The sequence below is a fragment of the Paralichthys olivaceus genome, chromosome 12 (genome assembly GCF_024713975.1).
Source record: "Paralichthys olivaceus isolate ysfri-2021 chromosome 12, ASM2471397v2, whole genome shotgun sequence".
Classification (NCBI taxonomy): domain Eukaryota; kingdom Metazoa; phylum Chordata; class Actinopteri; order Pleuronectiformes; family Paralichthyidae; genus Paralichthys; species Paralichthys olivaceus.
The window spans coordinates 11553155-11573177 of NC_091104.1; the positions used below are offsets into that span (position 1 = coordinate 11553155).

The 20023-nt window shown below is 42.0% G+C and overlaps 2 protein-coding genes across 7 annotated transcripts; one reads left to right on the forward strand and one right to left on the reverse strand.

Annotated features, from left to right (window-relative positions):
• Positions 1-347: 347 nt before the first annotated feature.
• Positions 348-6150, reverse strand: tmem30b (transmembrane protein 30B). The gene is made up of 8 exons (XM_020098064.2): positions 6022-6150; positions 5384-5585; positions 4720-4827; positions 4489-4596; positions 4146-4233; positions 3263-3400; positions 2838-3044; positions 348-1346 (listed from the first exon to the last, which is right to left on the reverse strand). The coding sequence occupies exons 2-8, from the start codon at positions 5570-5572 to the stop codon at positions 1168-1170; spliced, it is 1017 nt and encodes a 338-aa protein (XP_019953623.2). The 5' UTR covers positions 5573-5585; positions 6022-6150; the 3' UTR covers positions 348-1167.
• Positions 6151-6451: 301 nt separating this feature from the next.
• On the forward strand, positions 6452-19038 carry kdm1a (lysine (K)-specific demethylase 1a). 6 transcript variants are annotated; one of them, XM_020098062.2, is made up of 22 exons: positions 6486-6581; positions 7297-7333; positions 7853-8146; positions 8799-8967; positions 9110-9243; positions 9352-9430; positions 9524-9616; positions 9716-9822; positions 10116-10197; positions 10524-10618; positions 11568-11585; positions 12179-12321; positions 12415-12505; positions 13011-13145; positions 14424-14497; positions 14831-14942; positions 15141-15273; positions 15371-15558; positions 16496-16610; positions 16769-16896; positions 17521-17667; positions 18010-19038. In XM_020098062.2, exons 2-22 carry the CDS (start codon positions 7304-7306, stop codon positions 18208-18210), a joined length of 2568 nt encoding a protein of 855 aa, XP_019953621.1. In that variant the 5' UTR covers positions 6486-6581; positions 7297-7303; the 3' UTR covers positions 18211-19038. The 6 variants fall into 6 exon arrangements, with proteins under 6 accessions (XP_019953622.1, XP_069392128.1, XP_019953621.1 ...); XM_020098061.2 differs by having other exon boundaries at positions 6493-6581; positions 7297-7348; positions 9116-9243; XM_020098059.2 differs by having other exon boundaries at positions 6494-6581; positions 7297-7348.
• The last annotated feature ends 985 nt before the right edge of the window (positions 19039-20023 follow it).

Consider the following 20023-nt stretch of genomic DNA (forward strand, 5'->3'; position numbering starts at 1 on the left):
CAAAGCTTTATATATATTTAAATATAACTTCACTAATCCGTTAGTTATATAATAAAAAGGTATTAAAATAACTATCAACTAATGATAATCACAATCTGACATATATGAGCATAAGTACACTTTTGCTGACTCACATGCTCAATAATGAATGAGTGGCTTGAATTTGTTACACAAATCATTTCAACTCAACAGAGCTTTCCTGCAAGTTCCCCACACGTATAACCAGAGAAAAAATGTCTTGAATCACCTTGAATAGTGTAGTTTGGATTTGAGTCAGCTCAGCAGACACACCTATAAGGTCAATAACGCTTAAACATTGAACTCCAGTAGCAAACAGCCAGGACCCATTAAAGTTTGGTTCATTTATTAATATACACTGGATGTGGTGCATGGAATAGAGCTTTTAAGGAAGGCCTGTGCAGAAATGCATCCATGGTTTGAACAATTAGAGCTTCTGAAGTCATATTAAAGTGGTTGGAGCTAAAAACAACTCTCATTTATGAGAAAACCCCACATTTCCAAAGGGGATATTACGATTTCTAAAAAAACAATGGCACTGTTGCCAATAAAAGTGTCCGAATGAGGGAAGTAGTGGGACATAATGTTTTGGTGCAGTTTTATTAAATAAATACAAGCATGAAGAGTAAAAATGTAGTTAGGTAAAACTGAGCTGAACAGCTTGTAACCATTTCCCTGAGATAGCAGAGCAACAAATACAATTACACTACACACAGCATACACAAAGTAAAATGTAACTACTTTTCCAGAGTCAAGTAGCTTATCAAATGATTTATGGCTTTGACATTATTTTTGACATCTCAGGCAGTCCATGAGCTGATTTTGTAATGATGAAAAACAAGGTTTAAGAAATACGACACACCCTGCTGTACCCCTAACCTGTGGTAAAATAATTAACCAGAGGTATATAAACTGCTTAAACTGGAAAATCCTCAGTTTATAATTTACACAGGAGCATATGTACAATAAGTCTCAATTTAAGTCTTATCTCACAAAAATAACTGCCAGGTTCGGTGGTCTCAGTTCATAAGTGGAGTCTAGTTGTATACTCCTCTTTATGTCAGCACTGAACTGTGCTGTCATCATCTAAATGAGTAAAAAAATTGTTGGAAAAGTATTTAAACTCAATTAAAGTCCATGACCAGGGGATTATTCATCTTCAGGGAACTTGAATTTGGCGTAGACGATGAGCATGACAATGGACATGAAGACACACAATGAACCAATCACGAGGTAGGCAATACCCAGGAACTCGTTCTTGCCACCCATCCAGGACACGTTGCTGAACACCACCGTCTTTCTACCACCGAAACCCAGAACAGGATAATCTGAAGGTCAAGATGTTAAGGAAATGCAGCAAGAACGGAAATACAAAGAAAAATAAATTATTAGCTTCATGCTAATAATTTTACTGATGAGAATTACATGCATGAAAATATGAACCATTACACTGATTTTGCACATTTTAGCAAATTGGAATAAAAGATTCATGTTCTTTTTAACTACTACTACAAATTAGTGAACCTGTTATATTTTTTGACTGTTCAAACTCAGAGAAATCCCCTATTTGATTCAAGATAGTAGGACATTTTATTTGGATTTCTCCATCTCTCCTATAACTTTAGGGGCATTAGACGTATGACGAAGGAAAAAATTTGCACTATTAGCCGGTCAGCTGTTTTTTCCTTCCAATGTTTTTACTGGTAACTCGTCATGGATCATGATTATTCATTGCTGTTTGCTGCACTTTCTCTCACCAAAGTTTAAAAAGTAGTGGTGGTGAAGACAACATCTCCCATGATCCCCTGCTGCTTCACAACATCATCACATACTACATTAAATATTGTATGTTTAACTTACATTAATTACAAAACGTTGACTATCAATTAACAGTCTGAAAACTTTCTTGACTTGTATAAAATCTACAACTATGTTGCTTGCATTGGTAATGATCTGCAAAAATACACATGAGTTATAGTTAAACACTTCAAACGTGGGGAAACAGTGCTGTGTTCCTTCAAGTAAAATAAAAGACTTTAAGAACTTTACATAGGCTTTGCCAAGAGAATCTATCGTGTAAAAAATAATTTGTCTCTCATTTGCCTGTCTTTTTTCTACTACACTCACTGTGTTGACTCTGCTCAGTTGAAACCAGAAACACACCTCGACTGGTAAAACAAGTTCGACCAAATTGCAGTGGTTGTAATGTGACACAGAACATGAGGCCATTTCAATGCCTGACCTCTTTTAGGTGATATGGAGGTCTGGGAATCTCAAATGTCACCAAATTATTGTTTTAAACCAGTGTTCTTCTTCATGGTCTCCACAGCTAAAGGCACAAGTGTGTTTAACAATGAGACAAAGTCTGTGACAGTAATGTGTGTGGATTATCATCCCTTGCATGCACAAACCTTCTCTCTTTATCGATAAGATTAAAGTGGATTTTGTTTCCCCCTCTTTTATCAAAGATTCTGATTATACTCAATTGTTGTGCAAAACATCTATTATATATACATTTGAATGGTTTTAAGTTTAATTTGTATCAAGATAGAAATGAGAGTTAGGGCTGCTGCTTTTGGCTACTGAAAGATCTTACACAAGAACAATATCAAATGCAAGATTTTTTTGTTACAGAATGTGTTTTTGATTGAGATGTTCAGTCGTCTCATTAACAACTTGTTAAATGAAAAAGGATTAAATTGGGTCGACATGAAAAATATAAGTCATATTCGTTATGCACAGGATTCAAACTATACCAACATAAATGCTAAAAACTCCTCAAACGGCCCTTCAACTCACAACTGCACCTGTAAGGATACTGTAGGCAACTTCAAGAGAGTAGTTCCCAGCTGGCAGACCCTTTGCATAATCGCCCTCTGTGATCCGTCGATACAGCTTTCTAAAATTCGGCAGGGCTGCCGTCCTCATCCACACCAGGAAGTCCTGGTTGATGAAGCCGTTGTTGGCTGGGTCCGTGGGGTCCAGCTCGTAAGCAGGCTTGGGCCAATACGGGGGTTTCGTAGTACCTGAAAGTTAAACTCTGAGTCAGCTATCATGATTTCTAAATGTAACATTAATTACAATGCGAGTTATAATGTGACGTTTCCTCTAAACAGCCCTGGAGCCCACTATTTACTATAGTAAGCTAAATTACTGCTTTTGTACTCAGCTTTGCTAGTACCTTATACACACTCACTGAATTACTCAGACAGTGAACCACAGTAAACTGAACAACAGTTACTACCGTTGAAGGCGTTTTTCAGAGGGGTCACCGAGGGGTTTCTGAATTTGACATTGTAGTCCGTCCACCAAGCGATCCCCTTTCCATCCAGGGTCACCGGCTTTTTCGTCCCTTTGATCATCTGATACAGCTTGAAGGTGTCTTCAAAACCACAAAGAAAAAAAATAAAGAATTACTACTTCCTTAAAGGTCCAGTGTGTAAGATTTAGGTGAAAGGGATCTATTGGCAGAAATTTAATGTAGAATAATCCTCATGATGTTTTCACTAGTTTGTTTCATCTAAATTGTATGAATTGTAGTTTTCTTTAGCCCAGAAAGGGCCTTTATATTCAAATACTTTATATTCAAATACTTTATATTTAAATACTTTATATTTACATCCAGACTGGACAAACTAAACACCTTTTGAGAGTTTATGACAATTAAAGGCTACCACAGTTTCTTTTTCATGTTTGGAAAGAGAGGGTGAGGTGAGGGGTGTTCAGATGCAACATGCAATTTCAACAATCGATGTCATAAAATTCTACACACTGTACCTTTAAGTATATACAGTTTATTCCAGTTTGATCGCAGTCATTACCTCCGCCAAGGGGGGTTATGTTTTCACCCCAGTCCATTTGTTCTGACTGCTTGCCTGTTCCTAAGATTTTGATCAGGAACAGGGGGCGGATCCAGGAATTTCTTTTATCACTTTCTTTAACATTGTGAGATAGGATGTTTTTTTGTCATTTTGCCATAAAAGAAGTCTGGTACAGTATTAAAGGGACTGATATCTATAAGTTTGTAAAATTTCGTGCAGCCTGATTGAATCTAAGGGGACTGTTGGGCTTTGGCACAGGTATGCGCATTACTTTGAGCCATTCAAGTTTAAAATGTTTTTACTTACCATTGAACATACTGTTTGCTATTGCTCCACATGGGACAATTGGTTTTTTGTTGTCATAAGCATATGGAGCACATTCATCAGTGGGATCCTTCAAGAGAGATAGAAAACAGTGATTTTGTTGAGTGAATCGTCTGAGATCTTTATTTGTATGTCAGATGTGAAAGTACCACTACTGCAGCTTCTTTCCACTGATAAATACATGAACCGCACCCATATGTTTGACCAATGTGCTGTTACAGATCATTTTTAAAAGTGGGAACATATGGATTTAGCTTTACTTTTTAATTAAAAACAGAGCGTTTGTTGTGTGTGTATCCTTCAATACCCTATGCAGTTAACTCACATTAAAATTTTGCAGGTCTCCAGACAGCTGGGAGAGATCTTTAGACGCACCGTACTTTCTGTAGTTCTGGAAGTAGTTGGACAAGCCATAATAAAAGAACAAGGGGCCCTGAGGAGGAAAACAAAATCACAAAGACACAGCAGAGGGTCAGAGACAGGAGTCTGGCTCAACTTGACACATTTTTTAAAAGGTACTGTTTGTGTGCAATTGGGTGCAAAGTGCCATGGCAACCTCAAAGAGCTTGTCAATGGAGAATTCCACTTTGCACACACAGTTCTTGACATCTGTGTTGGAGCACTGGAAGCATGGCGAGTTTTTCTCAACCCCAGTGTAGTCGATCTGTAAAGAAGAAGAAAGGTCATTATTAATTATTGATCAGCACAACACCTTTCTCTATTGTCTGTTAGAGACGCCACACCTCTTTAAAACCACAAGCACATATCACTCCCCAGATAGCATACGGAGGTGGGCTAATGCAGCACTTCTTGTGGCCCGGACAAAATGTATGTGAGCCTGAAGTGGCCTAATTTAAAATGAGCAAATGTGGCCAAAATATGCCAAAACAAACGTGAGACTTTTTTCGCAGACATGCAGTGCCAAAGGCAAAGCGTAATCTGGATGTGAACCTACAGTGGCCCATGTGGTAAGTTGCTGTGGCACAGATCTGGCAAATAGGAGCAGACCGCCTAAGTGTCATCATGCCACACGGAATGTGGGCAGACTGTGTGTCTAATCTGGGTCAAAACTATTTTGCTATGTGGGTTAAAAGCAGCAACGACAGAAATGTACTATAAACACCGAAAACAGTTTTGCCATTGACTGAACGTTTGTCCTCTCCTTCCTCTTTTATCTAGTGACATTTGAGCCTTAATTTTCACACAAGACTCACTCATACCTCCAACACTGTGATGCTCCGTGAAGTGACGAAGAGGGCGACGCCAATGCCGATGAACACCAGGCCAATGATGACAAAACCTGGGATGACAATGCCAGCAGAGAGCATGGGCTGCCATGCAGGAAGCCTCTGCTGAGTGAAGGCGGTGTTGTCAGGCCGGTTGGCTGACTCCTCCTCTTGATTCACCATTTTCCTTTTGTTTCTGGATAGAAAGTTAAACATCTCACTTGGTTTTTACTGTTTAATAGTATGTACTATACTTCATTTCAAGTTCTTTGTATAACAGCTATGCCAAACATGAGAAAAGCCCCCTATTATAGACGGATTCTCTTTTTCTTTTCTTGCTCTGAACATTGCAAACTGATTTAATGTGGAATGATGCATACAGCTAGAACCATTACAATAAAATACCATATTTAAAACCCACCCCTCACCCTTCCACCCCCTGAAAGGCCTCATACCACATGCATCTTGAATCCTAACAAACCAGCAACACCCAGATTAGCCAAGATCAAAACATCGATCCCAGATCAGATTCACTTCCCCACTTTTAAACCCTCTGTTTACAGGAGCTGTGAGTGAATCAAGAGTGAAGCGTTAATATTGTCATCTTGAATCAGATTGTAAATGTTACTCACACGCAGTTGGCTCAAAAATGGAGAAAAACAAAGGGAGTCGCCGGCACCTCGGAGCGTTTCCTGAGGAGGAGACACGACGGGACAGATCACCTTTACCTGTGCACCCCCCCTCCCTCTTCCTCCCCCTCCCTCCCCCAGCCTGCTCCTTTCCCCAGCCTGCTCCTTTCCCTCTGACGTCACTTTGTCTGCAGCGCCGATCTGAGATCAGTTTTGTTTCGTAAAACAATGAATGGAGGAGGAAATGGGGCGGAGGCGCTGAACCGCGATCATCAACGAATGATTTACTAAAACGCAAAACATTTTTTTGAAGAAAACAACGTAGACATGATTTTGTAATTCATTGTGTAACATTAGACGAGGAGAGGAACAATACAATCGACCAATCGCAGCGGTAGAATGAGCAATACATCCCCGCCCTCTCTTGGATTGACAGTTATCTGCGGCCAATCGTTTTGCAGGGTGGTGTTGAGTAACGTTTCCCATCCACCAATCGCCTTGATTGAGAGGCGTGGTCCTGCTGCTGTGCCGTCTTTGTGTTGACATCTTCGGGGGATCGAGAGGTAATATTCACATTTATATCAAATCTGTTCCACCTTGTACTCGCTAAAACAGTTGTTCTCACCGCAGGGACGTTACCCAACAACCACAGAGTCTATTTTATTAAACATTTCTCTTTGCGAGCGAAGCCAGCGCTTTCCTTTCCCCCAGCTCGCACCTGCTACTGTGTCACAGTTGGTGCTAGCTTAGTCTATTGTTAGCGGTGCTAGCTAACGTAGCATGGTCTCGTAACAAACATTAGAAAGAAGGTATTTGTAGAAGCGATTCAGATCCTTGTTTGCAACACAGCTCGTGTTACGGTTATGTTAAAGCACCGTGGAGCTGAGCTACATGCACGAGGCTGTAAAGAACAAACCGCTAGCGAACGCAAGCTTATGGTTGTAGCTTTAGCATGTTGCTGCTAGCGTTGTAGTTAACTAGCTAGTCAACGTTACGACGTACGGTTAAGATGGAAATGAAAGAAATATTTATAGTATGAGTAAAATGAAGGTTCCTGACTAAACTTTCCGCAGTTGTGGGTTTTCTACAGCTTCTCATTCGGCTAACTTGAGAAGCTATTAAATGAATGAGCCACAGTGAATTATATGTAATCAAATGATCTCGTGTTATTCACTGGGTATTTCTAGATCTGTGTCTGCAAAGTAAATAACAGGCCAACGTTTCTGTCCAGCTGGTCCTCATAGTAACTGTATTTCTGGTTGTGTCTTCATCTCTTAGTGTTTGAATGGATATTACCAGGTGCACGGAGAAATGGGTAAAACAAGACAAGGTTACTGTACCACGGAGCCCTCATTTCATTAAAACCATGACATTCATGCACAGTTTATATGATTTTAACAATCCAGTGACACAGATGGGACATTTTTGACCAACAGTAATTGGTGTTTGGTGGCCTGTTGTATCAACAGCAATGAGACCAGTTGACGAAGTGGTTTTCATGCTCGATAGTTTTTAATGTGTTAATCTGGCCACTAAGTGAGTATAATAACAATTCGTCATGCATTTTGGAGGTTTCATGTGTTGTAAACCATTTTTATACCCACTTGTGTTTTTCAAGTGTTCTTGACTCAAAGTGGGATGACAAACATAATTTTTTTTTCTTATGGTTTGTTTTTTCCCCCCAACACAAACAAACCACACTATTTCATTCTCATCAAATATTTTGCAAAAGTCTTGTATCTGTTTCACTTTAATTTAAAAGTTATTGTACCTTGGACATGTGTGTGTTTCATTTTCAAGGGTTTCATATCATTCCTCTTTCCCACCTGTGCAGGAGAGGCCTCCAACATCCTCCATAATGCTGTCTAGCAAGAAGTCAGATGCTGGCTCCTCTTCCTCCTCCTCTTCATCCTCTGCTGTTGCAGCAGGAGGTGAAAGGGCCCCAATGTCGGATGCCCAGACTGGTACCTCAGCCTCAGCTGCAGGAGCTATGGATGTTAAAAAGAAGGAGAGGTCATCCCCTAGTGGGGAATCTGGAGGAGCCCCTTTGCCCCACCAGGCAGGCCCTGGGGGGGCAGATCCGGACTCAGCTGAAGTCCGAAGGACAAGTCGACGAAAGCGAGCAAAAGTAAACATCATATGAGTCTGGATGCTTCGTGATCAAATAAATTTGGCACTGGCAGAAGTCACTATGTTCATAATTTAAACTTTTCCAATATTACTCTGTATCTTACCAGAGTGTTCCCTAAGCACTGGTTGTCTGCAAGATGACCAGATATTCAAATATTTCAAGTTGCAATACTGATTTAGTTATTGGACGTCTGAATCTTAAATTAACAGAGAAACAAGCTGAGCAAACAGACCCTCTCGAAGCCTCAGCTTGTGTCCTGTGTATGCTGAAGACCATTGGAGAAACACAGATTTTTAATATGAAACTGGTTTATTCAGTGTTTTACAGGTTTGAATCAACAAGTCCATTTGTTTTGGAGGGGTGGAGACCTCTCAAGCAATTCGGGTCTCAGTAAAAGCCTCCAGAGCAATGAACAGTGAAGGACTCCCATTGAATCCACCAGTGGAAAACCCAGTGTTAAGTCACAGGTTCTCCCTTCCATGCATGTCTTAGTTCAAGTTAGAAACAGAAATAATTTGTTGTAGTTTGTGTGACGTTTTTTTCTTTCTTCCAGAAAGGTATTGGTAAGTTTAAATTAAAACGGGACCACCTCAACAAATCCGACACCACAATGCTGGTTTTAATGATGCTTTTATTGTGCCTACTGTTGCAGGTGGAGTACCGCGAGATGGACGAAAGCCTGGCCAATCTGTCGGAAGACGAATATTACTCTGAGGAGGAGAGAAACGCCAAGGCAGAGAAAGAGAGGAAGCAAGTGATCCCTCCTCCACCTCCACCAGTAGAGGAGGAGAATGAGAGTGAACCAGAGGAGCCATCTGGTGAGTCTGAAAACTTAGGTAGTGAAATCTTTACAGTGGAAAGACACTTAAAAAGCTCAGGTAAAAATAAAAGTGATATAAAGAAGTTTTTGAATAAGTACCCTGCGTCAAAGATATGTTGCATATATTGCATTACTGTTAGGTGTAGAAGGAGCTGCTTTCCAGAGTCGCCATCCTCACGACCGCATGACATCCCAGGAGGCCGCCTGCTTCCCTGACATCATCAGTGGTCCCCAGCAGACCCAGAAGGTTTTCCTCTACATTCGCAACCGCACAGTAAGTGCCAATATAAACACATTATTTTGGGTTCAAAGACAACAGGCTACAAGATAATATTTTTCAGCATATTTACTATTGTATTTTAATTCATTCACCCTCATTCAGCTCCAACTGTGGCTGGACAACCCTAAGATCCAGCTGACCTTTGAGGCCACAGCACAGCAGCTTGAAGCTCCATACAACAGTGAGACCTCATCATTCCTTTTGTTTGTCTATCCTTTGATTCCCTATAGTTGTCATGTGTAAGTTGAGATTTAATGTACTCTTGTCTTTTTAGGTGACGCTGTGCTGGTTCACAGGATACACAGTTACTTGGAAAGGCATGGCCTCATCAACTTTGGCATTTACAAGAGGGTCAAGCCTTTACCCAGTGAGTTCCCTCCATTCATTTCACTGATAAAATAAAACAAGCCATTTGTCAAGTGGTGTGCGGCTAACTAATGAATGCACCTTATGCTTGTTGTCGCAGCTAAGAAGACTGGGAAGGTTATAGTTATTGGTGGAGGTGTGTCCGGCCTCGCTGCAGCCAGGCAGCTGCAGAGCTTTGGGATGGATGTAACAGTATTAGAGGCCAGGGTGAGTCACCAACAGGCTTTTTGTTGATCTGTTATTTCAGATATGTTTGGTATTTTGTCACAGTTCTGTTACTCAGCTTTCAGCACAGATTATTTGAGGATTGTAAAACATGTACGATGTTGTGACATTGTGGCCACCAGTTACCCTCTATTTAGTATTCTATACATTTTTTCGTTTTCTCAGAGTTAAGTTCATAACCAATCAAGTGAGTTAAGCAAACCCTGCTTTTTATAATTTGACAACAGCCTCAAGTTTTCCATCTCATTATATATTTACTTACTTTTTTCATACAGGACCGTGTTGGAGGCAGAGTGGCCACGTTTAGGAAGGGAAACTACGTTGCAGATCTGGGAGCCATGGTGGTGACTGGCCTGGGTATGAATCCACTTATTTCCTTTAATGTGAAAACTTAAGAACTTCACAGCATCCTATACATGTTTAGTGTCCAGTTAGTTGCATGCTGCTGGAGGTTTAACTGTTTTAACAGTTTTATTCAACATGAATACTACATCAGTGATTATTCTGTGTCATTTCTGGTTGGATTGAAAACATTGATCTTGGTAGCACATGATCAGAGTTCGCTGGATGTACAGCCAGATAATGGTCTTTTCTATCTGCTGTTACTTCAATGTCCCTGTAGAGGGTGATATTGCTTGTGTATATGCTGTGTCGCCTTCAATTATGTGTGTTTGCTTGTTCAGGAGGGAACCCCATGGCAGTGATCAGTAAGCAGGTTAACATGGAGCTGGCCAAGATCAAGCAGAAGTGTCCGCTGTATGAAGCCAATGGCCAGGCTGTGAGTATAATGAAATACCTTAATAAGTAAACTGAGTTGCCTCTCGTCCATTATCCTGCCACAGTCAGGCTCCTCAGGGTATTCTCACATTTAACAAGTAGAATCCTGGGATACCTTATGGGTAATTAAATATTTACAGAAGTTGTAAAAAGGCTCCACTTTCTGTCGATTGTCATTTTGTAACAATTCCAGGTTTTCTCATAAAGCCAAGAAATAACTTCACAGCTTGATAAATGGCAAGAGGCTAATGGCAGCAGAGGCATGCATGTGATTTCCTTTCTGCAGCTGATGCTTGACAAATACATGCTTGCTTTCAGTCGCACCGACATTTTCAAGATCTCTTACAAAGCACATTAATACACACTATGTATCCCGATTACATTTATCAAACAAGGACCATTTGTTGTTGACTTCCTTCAACAGGAGATGTTTATATATGTGCATGGTTTTCCAGCGTGCTCTGTGTCTACAGCTGCTCTCTGAGTCTGTTGTTGCCCTGAGGCAAGGATCTGGCTTTGTACGATCCACTAAAACACAATAAGCGGTGGATGCATTTAACTGCTTACCATCGCGTGTCATCAACAACAGCTCCTGTTCTTTCAGAGCAGAACAGAAAACGGATACAGCCTAATGTCATTAAATTGGAAGCAAACCCATTTTTTCCCCCTTCTCTGTCCGTCAAGTGGCAGCAATAGTAGTAGGATGTTTAGGTTCATGTTCAGGGCACGTCTTTTGAAGTAGAGACCCAACCAGTGGGATTCTTGAAACATCATGTGTAACTGGTTTCTTCCCCCTGCAGGAAAAGGCCGATTAAATGTACATGTTTTACTTTGTGCAAACCTGTATGAGGTTAAAGTTGTGTTTACTTAATATTTTCTCTCTCTCTCTCCCCTCCCCTCCCCTCTTGTCTCAACCTCTCCCATGTTCATCTTTTGGTGAACTACTAAAGGGTGAACGGTGCACAAGTGTATGTATTGGTTTATTTACATAATACATTCCTTCCCTAATTATGAATCACTTTCAAGCTCCATTCATTTTGATCTGACTATGTAACTCACCATTTCACATTCATGAGCAGCCCGTGTTAATCTTTGTAAGGAGAAGAAGTAGTTTCCTTATGAAAATGTTGGACGGTAGATTTGTGTAAAACTCTTTGTGTCTAACGAGACATTTCCGTCATATAAGAACAATATCCGGCACTGTTTGAACTGTTGCTATGTTAGCATGGTGTAGACAGTCCGTCATCTTGCAAGCATGTTTTGATTCTGTTACTGCATGTTCATCAAGACGTGGAAATGTGTTTATATGGGTCAATGACTATATCAATTATGCTGCTGCTGCTTTTATACAGTAAGTCAATCAATAACTTAAATTACTTAAAGACTGAATAATGAGTTACAAGTAGATGTCATCAAGGCAAAACATGTTTAGTGAAATTCTCCTTATTAGATTAGTCAAAATGTGCCTTTAGTTGTAGTGAGTCATGTATGCATTCTTTAACTTTAAAAGAAGATTCAGTCACTGCTGCGTTGACTTATTGTTGTGCACTTGTGTGTCCAGGTGCCAAAAGAAAAAGATGAAATGGTCGAGCAAGAGTTCAACCGACTTCTGGAGGCCACTTCCTACCTCAGCCACCAACTGGACTTCAACTTCCTCAACAACAAACCAGTTTCTCTGGGACAGGCCCTGGAGGTGGTCATACAGTGAGTAGGAAGTACACCACACAAGCTTTCACATAAAGAAAAGTTGTATATAAATGTACACTAACTCTATTACTTACGTCTCTGTGTGTGCAGGCTGCAGGAGAAACACGTAAAAGACGAGCAAATCGAACACTGGAAGAAGATTGTAAAGACTCAGGAAGACCTCCGGGATCTTCTCAACAAGGTGAGAATAAGATGAGTTGTTTTCGTGACAGCGGAAGCCCTAAAACAACTTTCAGTCCTCTGTGCCACAAGTGCCACTTTTGAAACAAAGTTGCCAAGACGATGACATTCATTTCCACGAGCATAGGGATACCCTGCATTGTCATTTTCTGCTTTCTAGGTCAAAAATGTATTTTAAAACTTGAAAAATAGTTTAGTAAAGAAATCTGACTGTCGGAAGGTTATTAAAACATTACAGCCATTAACTGCCTTGCTGGCTTAGAGCTGCAGTAGCAGTAAGTTTCAGACAGATCTGTTGGCAGCTTGAATTTGCTATGGTGATAAGAACATAGATGAGCATGAAGATTGAGGCAATATTTGTGAAAATCCTCTGTCTGGTTAAGTTCATTTAACCATTTTACAGAATAAAGTGACCCCATTGTTTCAAGATTTTTTTCTCCCTTCCTGTCATCCTCAGATTTTCTGATTATCATCCTTATCCCTCTTTCACCTTCTTTTTCTTTAAGATGGTGACAGCTAAGGAACGGGTGAAGGAGCTCCATCAGCAGTATAAAGAAGCCAGTGAAGTCAAACCACCCAGAGACATCACAGCAGAGTTCCTAGTGAAGAGCAAACACCGGGACCTCACCTCGCTCTGCAAAGTGAGCTCAAACTCTGTTTCTGTGGTCGTGACATAGGAGAAAGTAACAATAAAACCAATCTTCCTACAGATAGTTTCAGGCAGCAGTTATCTAGATAGTTTTTTGTCCAGAACAGATTCCTCTGTGACACTTTCAAGACTTCAGATGTCTTGGAACAGGCAGGAATCATTTCAAGCAGTTCATTTTAAGAAGCTAACTGTTCCCACCTGTGTTTTGTGGTCTGGTGGATAACGTATTGTCTCTGTGTTTTCACTTACTTTGCTTTGAAGCACTTTGAAGCAGTATTAGATTTTCTAGGTGGATGTTTAGCTGTATCAAAAGGGTCAACCACTACAATTTCAAGGACTGAATTGCTCAAGAATCAAGTATTAGTACGCTGAGGAAGTTAGAGCATGTAAAAGTGATATTTAATGGACTGTGGGGTCAGGGTGCTGTGCAGAAATTCAATGCCGTGCGATCTAAGTAAACAAGACGGGCTATGTTTAAGTGGTTAAATCCTTTGGTAGGATGTATTATTACGGCGAGTGCTGCTGTTTTATTTTTGGTGCGGACAAATCACCTCCACTACTGTGATGTGTATATTTTAGTAGGAGGTTTTAGTTGGTTTAAACACAGCTGGTGTCTCGAGCTGGATTTGTCTGCAACTCATCCGCTGTCTGAGAAACCACTTCAAGGCTTTGAATCATGGTCTGACTGTCTGTATGTCTGCTGGTGCAAACACACACATTTTCAGCATGAGAGTTAAGAGTGTGTGTATACATGACATGCATGACTACACCGTATACCAAGATTTTAGGGGTAATAAGGCGATGGCTGTAGCATGCACATGTAGATCAGATGTTATAGACTTGACTGAGTGGAGCTGTGTCCTGCTGCCTGGCGTGGTAGGTGGTATGGCCAGACTCTGCTTTGCTGTCATAGTTGATTCTGTTGTGGTGAACTGATGAATAGGTGGAGTCGGCCCTTTCTGTCAGGACTGCTTGTCCTTTCTACATGACCTGAAACCCTCTGGGTGTGCACCTGGTACACACTCATACACACACACGCACACACACGTATGCCATGCACACTCTCACCTAGTTAAAATCTGACTCATAGACTTGAAGAACTGGTTATATCTTTATATATTTATAACTTAAAAATATAAAGTTATATATATATATATATTTCTGAGCTTTCTCATCGTAACATTCTAATTGTGCATCCTCCATGCAACACCCCCATTGTTAATGAAATGAACATGTACGGTATATATGTGTTTCTGCCTTGTCTGTGTAGGAGTACGATGAGTTGGTGGAGATGCAGGCTAAAATGGAGGAGAAGCTGCAGGAGCTGGAGGCCAATCCACCGAGGTAACTCATCCTGTGGAAGTTTCAGCACAATCTCTTTAACCGCTCCCAAAACGTGGGAGTCTGTCAATTCAGGGCCTGTCAATTCATTCTCTGCACAGGGTGGCATCATTCCACTATATCTTTACATAGCAAATATGTTCATCTTGTTTAAAAACCTTTAAATGGTTACAAAATACACTTTCTTGTTGTTATGCTGCAGCACATGCATCACAATGTTCCTATTTTAAACGTGTTATTATGTTGGTAGCAGATTTTCTCACCTGTGCGTGAGTAAACCTGTTTCAATGATGTCAGCATTCAACAGCGTCTCTTTCCCCCCTTTGTTTCCCACAGTGATGTTTACTTGTCGTCCAGGGATCGGCAGATCCTTGACTGGCACTTTGCCAACCTGGAGTTTGCTAACGCTACACCCCTCTCCACCCTCTCTCTCAAGCACTGGGATCAGGTATGTACATGTACCCATTCAGAAATGTCCTCACCATGAAGCCCTGATAATGGACCTGTAAAGCAAAGACACTCGATCCTCTTTCGGTCCCATGTGTGTAATGTGCTTCACTAGTTTGATTATGAGATGTTCCTGTTCTGTTTCGTTACATTAGGAAGTTAATGCTGCTGGGATGATATATTTTTCTTTTATCCACAGGATGATGACTTTGAGTTCACCGGCAGCCACCTGACGGTGAGGAACGGCTACTCGTGTGTTCCCGTGGCCCTGGCCGAAGGCTTGGACATCAAACTGAACACAGCAGTGCGGCAGGTCCGATACACAGCATCTGGTATGTGTTCACAACTGTGATTGTGTGTTTTCTTTTACAGATTTCATCCTTGACGTGCAGTGTGTGTTTACCAGTTTTATATCTGTCTGCACTCCAGGCTGTGAGGTGATAGCAGTCAACACTCGCTCCACGACCCAGACCTTCATCTACAAGTGCGATGCTGTTCTGTGCACCCTGCCCCTTGGAGTGTTGAAGCAGCAGCCCCCCGCTGTGCAGTTTGTTCCCCCGTTGCCCGAGTGGAAAACATCGGCCATACAGAGGATGGGCTTCGGCAACCTCAACAAGGTCAGGCTCCTCAACGAGCTAAGTGCCAATACGGTGCTTAGGCTTTATTAGAACACGCCTCCTTCATTTCCTCCAAAACCAAAGCAAACTACTGGATCACATTCACATTTTAGTGAAAAGTAAAATCATCATCTGACGTTCAACCGTAGAGATTTGAATCATAAACTCAATCACTACAGGATAACATTTCTCCCCTGTCGATCCTCAGTCTTGACTGAGTCAGCATGTCTAAAGTAAATCATGCAGTGGGTCCTGTTAGTGTGTTTCCAACAGGACGGAGGATTCAGTTCCTCAGGGACTCCTCCTGCTGCTATTTCTGCTGCAGTGTCCTTATGCTGGCAACTTGACCTTCAGCTTCTAGAGAGGCTCCTGCAGCCAGAACACAATGAGCTCAGCATTTCTTTGTCTCTGTACTTGCAGGTTTATGTGTCATTTTCTTGTTGGCTTTCCAGATCAGCACCTCTTCTGTATTCAACCTGTTCCCTCCCTCCGCTCGTCTGTCGAATGTTCTTTGATAAAGTGTACGGTTGATCGTGAACAGCTCGGAGAACAAGGATTCCCCTCTTGATATTTTATGATTCCATCTCGGTTCTTTGCTCAGATGAAGAATTAGAGTACGAGTCTGTTGCGTGCAAGCGGCTGACAGTTTATGCCAGCGTGTCAGTAATCCGATCAGAGTGCTCATTCTGCGTCGCTCCTGACCCACCAGCTCTTTCACTCTCTCCCTCTGTAGCCGAGCATCATCTGCAGCAGAGCAGTTTATCTCCTAATGCTGCTGCAGCACAGACAGACACTGCATGATTATGCAATCTGAGCTGCTAGCAAACTCCATTACCAGCAGGGGGAGCGCTACCATTCACCCGGCAGTGACTAGTGTTTGCAGTCAATGTGCTGAATGAGTTGAGTTTTTGATTGTTGTGCTCCTCCCCTCCTACAGGTGGTGTTGTGTTTTGACCGTGTGTTCTGGGACCCGAGTGTCAACCTGTTTGGTCACGTCGGCTCCACCACAGCAAGTCGGGGCGAGCTCTTCCTCTTCTGGAACCTCTACAAAGGTTATTTCAGTCACACTATTTCATTTAGATGATTCATGATTCTCAACTGTGCGGCACTTTCTTGAAAAACCATTACTGTCAATTGATGCCCTTTATTTATCTAGGCTAATAAATGAAACAACAGTGTCTGAAACAAAGTGTGACTTTTCCCTCGTCAGCCCCGATCCTACTCGCTCTGATGGCTGGCGAAGCCGCCGGCATCATGGAGAACATCAGTGATGATGTCATTGTCGGACGCTGCCTGGCAATTCTCAAAGGAATATTTGGAAGCAGTGCCGTACCACAGGTTTGTACATCTGTCTATTCATTCTAGAAACCTCTCTGTCTGTATGTGGCTCGCAAATCTCCAGAAACATCGACCTTAACAGCTTCACACTTGTCATGTGTATAAAAGACCCAAGGGCAGCACAAGTCATCGATGACAGACAGAGACCCGGACACTTTGCTGTTATAGTCAGTGTTCTATACGGTGCATGTTTGTCCTTATAGAACATTATTGTCCATCCTTCTTTCACTTCTGCCACCAAAATGTTCTTAAAAGCAATTGTGGCAGTTTTGATCCAGTACAGCTTCATTTTGTTTGTTGTTTACAGAACAACAGGGCTGAATCTCAACCATCGGCGTTTTCTCTGGTTTTTCCAGTACTTAAAGTGGAATGTCTCTTCGTTCCTGAAGCGAGACCCCCGTAACCAGCACAATTTGACAGCGAGCACATGTGAAAGGCCCTTGCTAGTGTAGTCACATCCAAACCACCCGTCATTATAAATGATTGGCTTATGGTTTCAAATTGGATAAAATCATATGCATGAAGGCCAGAATTTGAGCCGGTCGCCATCCAGCTGTTTACAGGTTCTTCTTAATATCATCATGGAAACTCCTAACAAGTATGTGTTGTTTGTTGCCATGGCAGCCAAAGGAGACTGTGGTCACTCGTTGGCGTGCCGACCCCTGGGCGCGAGGTTCCTACTCGTACGTTGCGGCAGGTTCTTCTGGTAACGACTACGACCTGATGGCACAACCCATCACACCTGGGCCGGCCATACCTGGAGCCTCACAGGTAAACAAACACAGAGCTGGTGCTGGTGGGAGCGTCAAGTTTGTGTTTGGGTGAGAACGAAAGTGTTTGTGTGTGAGAATGAGGAAGAGGAGGCCTCCCACAATATTCACCCAAACCAAACCAGAGGATTTTATCCCCGATGCAGATGTTTTCTTGGCTCTTTTAAAGTTGGCGCGCTGATTAATGTGAACAAGTCATATTTATGTGTTGACTGATGACTTCTGGCAGTTCATCACCACAACCCCCTCCGTCTCTCTGTCTCTCCAGGCCCCCATTTTCCTTTTATTATGTTGAGACAATCCAACATCCATCTCAGTGTGGTTTTTCTTTTTCCCTTCTCAGCCTGTCCCTCGTCTGTTCTTCGCCGGCGAGCACACCATCAGGAATTACCCGGCCACGGTTCACGGCGCCCTCCTCAGCGGGCTCCGCGAGGCTGGACGCATCGCCGACCAGTTCCTCGGTGCCATGTACACGCTCCCCCGACAGGCCACTCCGACGGCCGCCAGCAACCCTCCGCAGGCTCAGCCCACCCCCAGCGTCTGAAATGGATCCTGCCGCATCGGGACTGTTTGTGAAAAAAGATAAAGGTTTACCCATAAACTGTTGATGTGAAAGATTTCGAAAGTCCAGGAAACAACTTTGCCTCTTTGCCTTCCGACTGAAATAACGACACTTCTACACTTCATTTTCAGCTTGTATGTATAACATGGAAAAGAGATTCTTTCACTGGACCATTTCAATTCCTCAGACTTGTGATATACATTCAGTTGACCTACATGTAACTAACAGAGACAGACGTATCCCACTACAAAGACTGGGCTGTGAGTAAATCTCAGTTTTATTACACTCTGATGTAATAATCCATCTTAAACTCAGTCTTAAAAGTGAAGCATGGCATTACCTTCGGTCTTCAGAGTGTTTGTGATCCAATGTTGGAGTGTGCTTGCAGAACGCAGCATCTATTTATGTGCCCCTGTCTGAACGTCAAAGAATGTCTGGAAAGTATTTACTACAACCTAAACCCAGATATTGTACAAGTTGTAAATGACCAGTTCAGTAGCACTGTGTCTATCCTCAAGCAAACTAAACCTAGAGCAAAATACATTATTTCCCTCTGTGGTGATCCCAGAGGCCTTGTCTTGGTCGTCTTAAAAACATTGCCATGAACTGTAGCTCGTACATTGGATTTCTGTTATTTAGGTTGCAGAGTAGAAAGGAAATAGTTTGTATTGAAAGCTAAAATATGGATATGTTTAAAGAAGATTTGTGAATGTTTCTTTTGTTTTCTTTTTGCCGTAGTATTTTATTATGGTTGTCATCACACTTTTATATTGTCAACTGTTTTGTTATTAAAAGAAGAGAGAAATTTCAGCTTGAAATCAGCGTGTTTGTTTCTGGGAGAATTTTTAAATAAGTAAAGTTTATTTATTAATATAGCATCTTTTTTTCTGGAACCAAAATCCCAAACTGCTTGAAATTGATAAAATGACACCAGAAAATAATTATTATCAATAAAAAACGTTGGTACAAATAACTTAGACACAGATTAACTGATCAGATTCAGATTCAGATGATAAAGTCACTGACGTCTCTTGAACAAATCTCAAGTCAAATGTAACCTGGTGTCACGTGGACTTTAAGGTGGAATAGATTTCAGTGATCTCATGAAGACTGAAGCAGCTCTGCTGAACACGAGCTTACAACCGCAGGATGGTAAATTTAGTTATACTCGTGTACAAAACTAACATGGCTGCTCTGACCCTCCAGTGACCCTCCGTGCTTTCAGCTCTGGCTGCTTCCCAGTGTCTGTGGTACTGTATGGGGGGGGGCAGACGAGGACCTACTGGCAGCGGCTCCTTCATAGTGGGGGATCCGATGAATGATGGAGGGGGGCGGGGGATTAAAATGGTCTACCATGAGCTATGGGTTGTATTCCAGTGCCCCTCTGTTTCCATGCACTCTCGAGCGTCACAGGTCTTGTTTTCCCCCGGAGCTGCAGTTATTATTATCGTGACCAGAGGAGATGTTTGATGTAACAACAGTAATTTGAGCTGGGGTTTTGGACGGCAGCACTCGGGTATTTTCACCTCCCTGGTAAACCATCGGCTCAGTGCAGCGTGTGTAACTGTTGACTGGTGAGGTTATTTTTCATAAAAGCCTCCAGCCCACATCAACTGATTACTTTACAGACGCAGGATAGGGGGGGGGGGGTTATGAAGCGTCTGGGATGAGAGGTCCCAGCGTGCCCGAGCACATTTCATGTGATTCATAGGTGTGGGGTGGAATGTGCACAGGTCCACAGGTACAAACACCTCCCACATGCTGTGATGTGTACTGAGTTAATCATCCATCCTAA

What these genes read in the sequence shown, in the direction of transcription:
- tmem30b (XM_020098064.2), bottom strand. Translation starts at nt 5,572, where the DNA reads ATGGTGAATCAAGAGGAGGAGTCAGCCAACCGGCCTGACAACACCGCC. An exon ending in GGAGCATCACAGTGTTGGAG is followed by an intron (nt 4,828 to 5,383) that starts GTATGAGTGAGT and finishes TCTTCTTTACAG; the next exon opens with ATCGACTACACTGGGGTTGA. An exon ending in CTCTCTTGAAGTTGCCTACA is followed by an intron (nt 1,347 to 2,837) that starts GTATCCTTACAG and finishes CTTGACCTTCAG; the next exon opens with ATTATCCTGTTCTGGGTTTC.
- kdm1a (XM_020098059.2), top strand. Translation starts at nt 7,304, where the DNA reads ATGGATATTACCAGGTGCACGGAGAAATGGGTAAAACAAGACAAG. An exon ending in GCTTGAAGCTCCATACAACA is followed by an intron (nt 9,431 to 9,523) that starts GTGAGACCTCAT and finishes TTGTCTTTTTAG; the next exon opens with GTGACGCTGTGCTGGTTCAC. An exon ending in GCCCTGGAGGTGGTCATACA is followed by an intron (nt 12,322 to 12,414) that starts GTGAGTAGGAAG and finishes CTGTGTGTGCAG; the next exon opens with GCTGCAGGAGAAACACGTAA.